The sequence below is a fragment of the Macrobrachium rosenbergii genome, chromosome 12 (assembly GCF_040412425.1).
Source record: "Macrobrachium rosenbergii isolate ZJJX-2024 chromosome 12, ASM4041242v1, whole genome shotgun sequence".
Classification (NCBI taxonomy): domain Eukaryota; kingdom Metazoa; phylum Arthropoda; class Malacostraca; order Decapoda; family Palaemonidae; genus Macrobrachium; species Macrobrachium rosenbergii.
Window position 1 is genome coordinate 91,351,548 of NC_089752.1, and position 12,500 is coordinate 91,364,047.

Here is a 12,500-nt window from a genome sequence, read left to right on the forward strand (position 1 = left end):
TTAAATTACAAATTACATCATCCTGTAACTAATTAAATTACAAGTACTTATTATAATTTCATTTTCAATTACAATTACAATTACACGAAATTCTACAAATAATTATATTTCAATTAAATTACAATTGCAAATACTCCAACCCTGGTTAAATACGCATAAGTACTGAAAGACTCAACTGCCAAAACACTGTCTAAGCTTGGAAAACAGAGATACCTTGTTATTGTTACTCACATGCTCAAACTGCAACCTTATACAAAAACACAACCAGAGTTCTATATGTACTCATGCTGTTTGTTAAACTCACAATGTCAGCCTAAAAATTAAACCTCCACAATAACACAAAACTTATTCTCTTCAGACCGTCATTATACGTGTAAGGGCGACAATAACTAACTATTTTCTTCAAAATTTACGCAAAACTCTCTTAGCTTTCCTATGAAAAAAAATATAAACTATGACTAACTCTGTGATCAGACTAAACCAAATCTACACACATCATGCCGTACAATACCGCTGCAAAACAGGTCGTAGCGAAAGTAAAGGTGACGCAAGCACATAAACGGGAAAGTAAAAGTACATGAAACAGATGATAACAACGATCTATCTTTGGACACATGCAAATAAACAGGAGACGAAAAAGATAAACCAAAAGAATGGAAAAACATCGCCAAAATACACACCAGGAAATCAAGTACAATCGTCGCAGGAGAGCAATGCTGAAAATAAATCACCATGATATTAGACTTCCCAGAGGAAAGCAGAGGTAATATGATAAATCACATGGCCTTATTACAGGAAATCTATATATGCATAACCTGTCTTCCATTCTATATAAGATAAATCATGTGGCCTTATTATAGGAGATCTATACATGCATATCTTGCCTTCAAGTGTGCATATATATATATATATATATATATATATATATATATATATATATATATATATATATATATATATATATATATATATATATATATATATATATATATATATATGTATATGTATATATATATATATATATATATATATATATATATATATATATATATATATATATATATATATATATATATATATATATATATATATATATGTATATATATATATATATATATATATATATATATATATATATATATATATATATATAATATATATATATAATATATAATATATATATATATATATATATATATATATATATATATATATATATATATATATATATATATGTGAAATTTTTTATCACACCATGATTTATATACAATCACGAAGCTACAAATGTCGTTTAATATCAAATTCACGCTACCTCGGGAATATCCCCGATGGGGAATTATCACCGAAGGGGAATTTATAAGTGATAAATGGACTGGTACTGCCGAGCTTGATAGCTCAGTGGGTAGAACGTCGACTGGAGTCGCTGGATAAGTATCTGTGTCGTGGGTTCGAGACTCGGCAGTACCAGTCCATTTATCACTTATAAATTCCCCTTCGGTGATAATTCCCCATCGGGGATATTCCTGAGGTAGCGTGAATTTGATATTAAGCGACATTTGTAGCTTCATGATTGTGTGTACATATATATATATATATATATATATATATATATATATATATATATATATATATATATATATATATATATATATATATATATATATATATATATATATATATATATATATATATATATATATATAAATGACAAAAAGGAAAAAAGTGAAACAACAGAGTGGTTGCTAGGCTTTTGATTACAATGGTCCTTTACTAGCAGACTGAAGAGAAATATAAAAATGAGGGTACAGGAAAGCTTGTATAATTGATTATAAAGGAACAGATGCACATGGAATCCAATACAGTTGGAGAATTAGTGGACCTACTAAAACAAAGGTAAATCTTTGAGAGGATTTACAAAAGATTAGACCTAATGGCTCGAAAGCAGGGAGGAGTCAATTACAGGATTATTCAGGGGAAGAGACTAATCACCAAAATTGACCTTGGAATGAATAAGCTGATTACATATTTAAAAAGGTACAGTCACTCAAAAATGTTTTGCAACATGTTCCAGAAGTTTTCGTTCACAGAACAGTAATTTGCTCTTTCGATATTTACAAGGAAATGTAATTTTCTTATTTGATTTTGGTTATTAATCATATGAATATAAAATAGAATGGTGAGTGAAAAATTCATATTACGAAAAATGACGAAACATTTTGAGAAACATTTTGAAAAATTTCACTTCAGATGATTGGGCAAAAGAGTCAAAGAAGAAACTATATTTCGAATCCAGATAAAAGCTTATTGACTAATGAAATAATATTGAATAATCATCAATGAAATTATATATAAATAAAGAAAGAAAGAATTCAACCATTATCATTGTCAAAAACAAAAAAGAAAAAATCTCATAACATCGTATGTTATTGAGTGACTCCACGTTCGGGCAGGAAAGTTAAACTAAACTGTCTTGTCACTTGCACCGATAAGATGGGCAACAGACTCAGCCGCACCACAATCATTACCTTGCATAAGACTAACGTTTCTATCGTAGATATTGCTCAGCAGCTTAGCGTAAATAAAACAACCATTTATAGAGGGATACAACAACAGAGAGAACGAGGAAATATAATAAATTCATTGTAAAAAGAGGGGGATGACCCCATTGTTGCACTACTATTAAGGATCATCATCGGATGATCACTGAAGGAGGCATCCAGGAGCTCTGCCTAACTCCCCTGACAACCAGTGTTGCTATAAAGAGAGAACATTACGCTCTCCCTTCAAGTTGCTGCTCAAACCATTCATAACAGGCTACATAATATTTCATCATATTCCTGACAAGAAACACTTCATATCAGAGAAACACAAAGAATAGAGGTTAGGGTTTGCGCTACAATATAATCCAGTGGCCGATGATTTCTGTACAAGTCATCTTTTGCAATGAGGAGGAGACATTCTCCACTGATGAGCACGGTAGTCATCTTCACTGCTGGCGTTTAACAATAACTAAATTAATGTTGACCTTCTTGCGAATTTTAATTCTTTGGAAACTTAGATAATAAGAAATACAAAAATAGGCATTATATATTCAGTTAACTTCATAAGAGGCATCAAAATGATAGGCCTGAGTAACAATGAAAGAAATGAGAAATTACACATGATAACAGCATTATATGATATATATATATATATATATATATATATATATATATATATATATATATATATATATATATATATATATATATATATTCTATGTATTACAAAAATAGCTGTGAAATCTGTTAGTCCAGTTCAGTATATTTTATATTAAGTTTCACTAGTTCACAATATACATAGGATTAGTCACTCAAAAATTTGATTAATAATAATGTGCAAGCAAATCTTTACAAAAGTCGTATTTGTTGATGTTAATAAGGCTAATAGTTCAACTTATAATAGTTGTACGCCTATGTCTACAAAGTTCACACATATGAAGGAGATAAAACAACGATAGTGATGGCATTTGGAGATGAAAATATTAAAACATAAGAACAGCGATGACCTCTGAAGTATCATAGTAACATCCTTTAATCAAGTAAAGTATGACAACAGTCAACATTATCAGAAAAAGTCCTGTTTAAGGGAAACTGCAGGTACTGAGTTGCCAAATAGCGCCAGATGTCGCCATTATAAGATGGTCCGAAAAGTTTTGAAGTATGTTGCAAAACATTTTTGAGTGTACATCACTTAATATACTCTCCTTTTGTTAAACAATAATAATTTTGAAAAATGAACATTTTCAAAAAACTTAAATATACGAATACATGGGAAATATACATAAGGTAACTAATTAGTAATTAAGTCAGTGATTTTATCTTTAAGGTCAGTCTTCCATATAATACATGCCAGGCCTTAGGTTGAAATTACAACTGGAAGTAAGCTGTATAATTACAGACTCTAAAAGATTTCACAAAGAGAAATCTTTCAATCTGTCAATCACTGAACAGTCAATCCAGTTGATCCAGTGAGAGTTTTCACTTAAATGAATGAATATTGCATTGGATGATTGCTCAGTTTTGACAGAATACTTATGCTGCTTAATTCTCACTTCTAAATCCTTACTCGACTGACCTATATAAAAAGAAGAGCATGTATATATATATATTATAAATATATACTGTATGTATGTGTGTGCATATGCATAATGTGTGTATATATATGTGTATATATATATATATATCTATATATATATATATATATATATATATATATATATATATATATATATATATATATAATATTCTTTTTCAGCACTGAGCCGTTTCCCATAACAGGGGGAAGGCTCCAGAAAAAACAACACAATGATTCATGACACATTCATACTTTAACTGCTGGATCGTTTATGAAACTTGTTTTATTTACTCCCAAATGTCTAAACAAATCATTCAGTTACAATCTTCCACGACCCATAATGGTATTCATGGCTCCAACCTCCTGATTTCCATTTACCCTCATAACTTAATACATTGCTCACAATTACTCCCAAGTTGCTTCTCTTGCAAACACGAAGTTTTCACTAATTTAGGCAGTTTCTCTACACTATCCCCGATTAGCAATGTATCATCTATTAACACAGATCATTCCACGCCAATTAACTGAAATTTCTTTATCCTACAACTCTGCACATACATATGCTGTATTCTGCAATGTCTTGCATCACTACATTCACAGAGACATTAAACAGCCACAGAAATTTAACGCCCTTCTCCCAAGCCCCATTTTACACCAAATCAGTCACTGTCCCGTCTGAATTTTCTACCACATGCATCACTGCCTTCATAAACCCTTAAATCACTTCAAAAGACTTATCTTCTAAGCCACACATCATCTTTAATACCTCGATACTGCACTTCTATAGTTTCTATCAAACTTCTTATAAGTCCATGTACGCGTCAAACAGCTATTCCCTTTTACTAACAAACTTCTCACATATATAACTGTTTCATAACACAGACTTCTACACACACTCTTCTTTGTCCAAACCCAAAGTTCTTCCCTCTGTCAATAAAAATCCTACCTTGCACGTTACCTGGTGGAATAAGTAAATAGTCCAATTCTTTGTTACCTCTGTCACCTTTACTTTCATAAAACAGGAGAATTATAGCTTCAATAAATTCATTCAGAACCATCCTACATCAGGGACGACATACAAACCACGGTCAGCCACTTAATCACAAAATCACCACCGTGACACAGCACCTAGCTTGAAATTCTGTTCATTCGTGATGTTTCTGTATTTTTGCACTTCTTAACTGCACTCCTCACGTCCTCGATAGTCACTTCTAGAGGCTTTGTCAAAATTACACCAACCCCTTCCACTTTCATGCCATTCACAGCTCTGCCTCTTCTATGTTCCACATAAATCTTCAAAATACTATGCTCCTCGGCCCAGGACAGCATTCACTTTTAGTCTCCTGCATATACTTCCTCTCTATTTCAATTAGACGCCTTCTTTTCGCGAGTGGAACAAATACTGCTGGCTGACACGCCCACCCTCAAAGCCAGCAAGGTGACTAGGAAATGGAAATGGGATCTATGAGGTCATTCAGCGCTGAAACGGAAAATGAAGAGCAAAGAAAGTTTTAAAGGTTTAACAGGAGGAAGACCTCGCAGCTGCACAATGAAACAATTGTTAGGAGAGGGCGGAAAGAGAAATGGAAGAAAGAGAATATGAACGGAGGTACAGTAAAAGGAATGAAAGGGGTTACAGCTAGGGGCCGAAGGGACGCTGCAAACGACCTTAAGTAATGCCTACGGTGAGCCGAGTGAGGTGCACTGACGGCACTAGGCCCTACGGGGAGCAAGGAGACTACAGTTTTACTAAGAGACATCTAATTTGCCCGCCGACCAACACGCAAGGCTAGTGCCAATTGCAAGTCACATAAATCCCGTTTGAAGCTGGGAAAAGTATTATGTTTCTTGGAAACAGAAAGAACTATAGAGGTACAAGTTTCAAAGTGAATGAAGAGATGGAAAAGCACACGCGAGTGTATGTACGTACCTCGAAATGTAGGATATAGAAGAGCTGTTACAAAAATAAAGCAACCTAGACTAATTGCATATCCCCCGCCACGGTTCCCCTGGCAAGGAACACTGTACTTTAGCATTTTTACATTATCTAAAATATAAGGTCACTAAAACTCTCCCCATCTGTAATTAAATATCAAATTCAAAAGACGTCACGCGCTAATGCATCTTAAATGACAAAACCCTGTACTAGAATCCCTTGTCACGGGCTGGTTCAAGGAATGGAACGTTATGGTAAACAACTGCGATGTAATCTGGGCTGTGTTCACAGTGGAAAAATCTACCATTCTAACAATCGAGATTCAGGCTGTCCGAATTCACTGGGAAAGCAGAAAAGGAGTGTTAATTAAACAATTATCTCTACCCCCTAGGGCGGTGAATTTGACAAAATTTGATGACAAACTTGAACGACAAGAATTCCAAGGTTCACAAGCTTCTTTACATGTTACATGTACCTTCCTATCAAAGTTCACTCGCAATTCCTACTCCACTCCCGCTTGTGCCAAAACTTTCACCTCGGAACACGCATTTTCAGGATCTCTAAACCGCCAATGAAATCTGGTTTCCACTACATGAATTCGACAAAATTGCGAGTCGGGCTTGGTCAGACCCGACCATATCAGCAATAAAAACGTAAAACTTCTAATTCCCCGAGTTAAATGATCGTTCTTCTTTCTTTCAACACGAACTTTTATTTATCCCCCGTAGTTATTCAGTTTATTCATACCATATCGCATGTATGAGTCAAAATTCCTAAAACAGCAAATTGACGAGGAAATTCTGTCCAATCATGCAAAAACAATTTGATAAAGCCAACCGAGCAAAAAATATCACACGACGGCATCATAAAACCTCGCGGCACTACTGGAAACCTCTAAACTTCCAGATCTTGCTAAGTACATTTCCATTACCAGAATCCATTTCCAGATTTCGAGAAAATCTCAATCAATTTCCGCCTGTCTCTCTCTTGCCTCACGGAATCGCGGCCCCCCCTCCCCCCCGCCCCCGCCATTTTTTTTATTCAATTCCCACTCATTCTCTCAACTTTTTCATTAGGTTTACATCAACTCATTTACAATTTTACATTCCCCTTAGGTGGATACACAAATACAGATAAGAATATATACATACATACAAACACATCATATATATATATATATATATATATATATATATATATATATATATATATATATATATATATATATATATATATATATATATATATATATATATATATATATATATATATATATATATATATATATATATATATATATATATATATATATATATATATATATATATATATATATATATATATAAATTTTATATAATATAACATAACATAATATATAATATATATATATATATATATATATATATATATATATACATACATACATAATGTAAAAAATAATTATTCTCCAGTTACGAAAAGATTCTTAACATAATGACTTGGGTGGTAATGCCAGAAGATTAAAAGCCTGTGCAAATTTTTCCTCTAAGTAAATAAAATTTTAGTTCATTTCGGTAATCTCTGAAAATACTTCTCTCTGAAGGACTGGAGGAGCAATTTTCAAACTGGAAAACTGGATGTCAACTATTACAATGACAAGTGTTAGAAACCGCTTCAAGGTTCCTTAAGTTCTAAGATATTTCACAGCAGTCATATCTACAGTACAACTCTGCTTATCCTAATGTTAATGTTTATATGAACTCGAAGGAAATAATAGGTTACGACTGAGTGAGTGTCCTTCAATTAAGTAAGAGATGTAAATTATTAAATTAAGAAGAGTAACGCCTGTGGTTTTGTAACGCGCTTCCCTATGCACTTTGTATTTTACAAACTACAAATATTTAATTCTAAACAACGGTCATATTCGCTTCAATACTAACCAACTGAAGTTAAGCACTAAAGCCAGTCAGAATAACTATATCAAACAGGTTCTCACACATGAAAAACTTGTCGTCACATTATATCTGCATGCATCGAGGGGGGAAAAAAGTTGAACGACTCATGTTTTGAATTTTATTTCTTACTCCTTGAAAAAACAATTCCCCAAAGAAATCTAACAAAACTCGTAAAAAACTATCCGAATCGCAAAGGCAAGATTGGTAACCGGAGCACGGGGCGAGAGTCTTCAATTAAATGCCGGAGTTTTCAGTCTGTGACATTTTATGTTCGTTAAAAAGATCGGGAAAATCATCCTACTGCAATAACGCAAGAGACTAAGTTGCACCTTAAAGATTACAATTTACACATGCATACATGCATATATATATATATATATATATATATATATATATATATATATATATATATATAATATATATCTACACATATATGTAACTATCTGTGTGTATATATATATATATATATATATATATATATATATATATATATATATATATATATATATATAAGAATATATATACACATACATATATATACATATATAATTTATATATATTTATAATTTTTATACATACTGTATATAATTTATATTTATAGATGGATATATACAGTATATATATATTATAGTTATATATATTTATATATATAAATATATAAATTTATATATATATATATATATATATATATATATATATATATATATATATATATATATATATATATATATATATACATATATATATATATATATATATATATATATATATATATATATATATATATATATAAGACAGTTGAAGGAGGAAGTACATCTCAGTTGGTCCATAAAATACATTTATTGGAACGTTTCAAAACACAAAGGTTTCATTTTCAAGCTATAAAGATAAAAAACAATAAAATTAACATTAAAAGCACTAAAATACAAATACAGGACATAATACATTATAATATATTATATATTATATGTATTATGTCCTGTATCTGTATTTTGGCGCTTTTAATGTTAATTTATATTGTTTTTTATCTTTATAGCTTGAAAATGAAACCTCTGTTTTGAAACGTTCCAATAAATGTATTTTATGGACCACCTGAGATGTACTTCCTCCTTCAACCGTCTTCTATTGTTCGAGTTACTAGTAACCACCACATCTTAGAACGTTATATATATATATATATATATATATATATATATATATATATATATATATATATATATATATATATATAATATATAATCAGAAAGCTACAAACGTCCTTTAATATCCAATTCACTCTACCTCGGAAATAATATATTTTCATATATGTTACGAAGGAATTTTCTAGTTGATAATAAGTCCACCGTCCCATGGGGTCGAACCAGCGACGGACGAGGAATCAGGACTACAGTGACACACTAACGCTGTCGGCCACAGCGTAAAGCCCCGTTCACACATTCACGTATCAGCCCACGCATGTTCACGCATGAATGGAAACTGGTAGTTGGCAACAGCTTACGTAAGTACTACGAAAAAGTTCCGTAATGCGTATTTAAGATCGTGGACATGCGGGGCAGAGTCGGGAGGTCGATACGCACCATCCCAGCATGCGTGGGGAGCCACGTACGTTTCGACATGTTCAAAAGATACGTGTCTGTTCACGTCATCCGTCATTTTGCGTGGTTCCACACGCACCACGTGGTGCATCCGTAGCGTGGTCTGCACGCCTGCGGGGCAATGACGCGTGGCCCCCCGCTGCTTTCCCGTTCCCGCCAAGAACCGCGTGGGTCCCCACGAGGTTCGGGAGTAAACGTGGCAACAGCGCCTCTCCCCCAGGACCTGAGACGATGAGGCAACGCTGTGTCGGGTGTATAAAACAGCTTGCGGCGCGGATGCGGCATCAGTTCTTCTCCCGGACAGACAGCAGCAACACCGTTTCTCGCCCCTCCAGCGCCTTCGTCAGCAGAAAATGCCGAAAGTTAGCAGCAACAGACAGCGGAAGGGGGCTTACAAGCCTCCAACATCCCAGTCAGGAGCGGAGACGGCCTCTACGTGGCAGCCACCTGCTGCAGACACCCCTGCAGTCACCATGGAGGAGGATGTTGTCATAAACCTTGGAGAGGCTGACGAGGTCGAGGACATGGCCAGTGACCATAGCCTCTTCAACGACGAGGATGCCGGCCTGGATGACGTCGACTCCGCCGATGATGACGGGAACGATGAAGCTGCTGACGGCACCGCCCCTGGGACTGGAAACGCGCGTGCGAAAGAAGAACCCCTCTGTCATCCTCTCAGATGAAAATGAGAGGCTGGTAGGGGAGTGGTTGGAGCAGGAGGCCGAATTTATATATAACAAGGGCATGACAGCATACAAGGACAAGGCCAGGGTGTGCAGGGCATTTGAGGAGAAGGGGAGGTCACTGGCTCCTCCTGTGTCAGGCCCTGAACTCCGGACCTGGTTCACCTCCCTCAGGACCCGCTTTGGACGCCTCACAGCTGAAAAAAAGTGGTCAGGGGCCAGCAGACGACTGACGGACCGTGAGAAGTGGATACTGAACATCTTCCACTTCCTCAAGCCCCACATTGTCCGCCAAAAAAGCCCAAGGTGTTGGGACTTCCGATGGTATGTCTTATTTTATTGTTTCGCTGTTTAGTAAATCAGTGACTGAAACTTTAATGCACAGTTTATTTAATTAATGGAACTACAACCTTGTCATTCACAGTACATTTACATTCTCTCATACATGTTCCATCTCTTTACAGTCTGCGTCTGCTGCAGTTGCTTGCAGCAACCCTCCTGGCCATGGTCCTGCCCTTGATGTTCCTGCCCTTTGTGATCCTGCTGGCAGTGCCACTCCAGTCCCCTGCTCGTCCGATGACCGGTCCTCCACCATTGATGATCCTGCACCACAAAGGAAGTCACGGAAGGAGGACAAGGCTGGAAGTGGGGTCCTGGACGTGTTGCTTCAACAAGCAGAGTCAGCTCGGCAAAGGCTACAGGGGCCATAAGACCTCTGTGTGACCCCAGGCTGGTGTACTGGCGGAACGCCCCTGGAGGAGCTTTCCGCCGACTGTGCAGATGTGGGGCCTGAGCTGAGGATGGCGCTGAAGGTGGAGCTCATCTCCGCCATACAGCGCTTTGTGAGGGCTACCAAAGAGGGCATCACGAGGCCGCCACGTCATCTGATACCCCACACCCAAGCAGAAGCCCTCTGGGATGGTCTGCCTGCGGCCCCAGCTCCCCTTCCTGCTCCTGCTACATATGTGCCACTTGCTGCACCTAGTGGTGCCATGGCGCAGCCTCTCAACCTCACGGCGCAACAGGTGGCAATGCTGCACGCGCAGCTGTCTGCACCTGCAGTGGCGTCCACACCCAGGGACCTCAACGTGTCGTTGCCAACGAGCAGCTTCCTAGAGAACCTCTAGTTTAAGGCAACATTTTTTTTTATATCTATTTTGTGTATGTGTCAATGTAAACAAATGTATATATTTTGTAAATATTTCAGCGTTAGTATAAGCAATAAACATAATTGAAAAATAACTTTTATTCAATGAACTAAAACCATCAAAGTAACAAAATGAAGTAATAATAATCACACAATTAAGACATATGCAAACAACTATATAGTTGAAAATTAACTTATAGAAACAAATATCTATTTTTTTGTATTACTGTATGTTTCCATCTATATATCAGCACTAGTATAAACAATAAACATATAATAGAAAAGTAACTTCTATTCAATGAACTACAAACCATGGAAGTAACAAAATGAAGTAAGAATAACAACAAAAAATAAGGAGTAAGTGAAGGTATATTATATTAAAATAAAAATAAAAAAACTGTACTGTTATTAAGTTGTTCTTCATAAAATAAAAAATAAAAAAAAACTTACTTTCATATTATTAAGTTGTTCTTCACTACTGCTTGGTAATGGCCTTTATTAAACCATTTCAAAATATTCAAAGTTATAATCTTCCCACGCCTTGGAGTAATGCACTTAGCCACATTGCAATGCATGTATTTGCTTCTGCGTTAAAAATGTCAGAGTGTATGATCCAGTACTAAAAAAACATATGCAAACAAATATATAGTTGAAAATTAACTTATATAACAAATGTTTATTTTTGGTATTGTATGTTTCAGTGTATATATCATGATTGGTATAAACAATAAACATATAATTGAAAAAAAACTTTTATTCAATGAACTAAAAACCATTACACTAATAAAATGAAGTAAGAATAATAGCACAAATAAGACATATGTAAAACAAATAAATGCACAAATACAAAGGAAAAAGTAAACTGTATGGATATTAAAAATTTTGGAAGTCGACATACAAAGAGAAATTATTATAACAAATATAAATGTATGTTAACAGTAGTTCTCCTGCCAAGTAACGGAACCACCAGGAGATGAAAAGTAGTCTTTCAGGATGTTGCGTTGTTCCTTGGCATTCCTGGTTGCAGTGTTGCCTCCCATGGTTGGAAGAGCGTCTCCTAGGGGTGGGTCACTCCTCCAGGCACCAGGT

The 12,500-nt window shown here is 35.1% G+C and overlaps 2 protein-coding genes across 7 annotated transcripts in view; both read right to left on the reverse strand.

Moving 5' to 3' along the window:
* Positions 1-12,500, reverse strand: part of LOC136843752 (probable G-protein coupled receptor CG31760) — a 1,299,116-nt gene that overhangs the window by 1,179,026 nt on the left and 107,590 nt on the right. The gene's annotated exons all lie outside the window — the stretch shown is intronic.
* LOC136844139 (uncharacterized) overlaps positions 12,344-12,500 on the reverse strand; it is a 1,323-nt gene continuing 1,166 nt past the window's right edge. Inside the window, exon 1 of the mRNA XM_067113153.1 lies at positions 12,344-12,500. This exon is cut by the window's right edge and continues 1,166 nt beyond it. Coding sequence (XP_066969254.1) covers positions 12,344-12,500 — 157 coding nt within the window.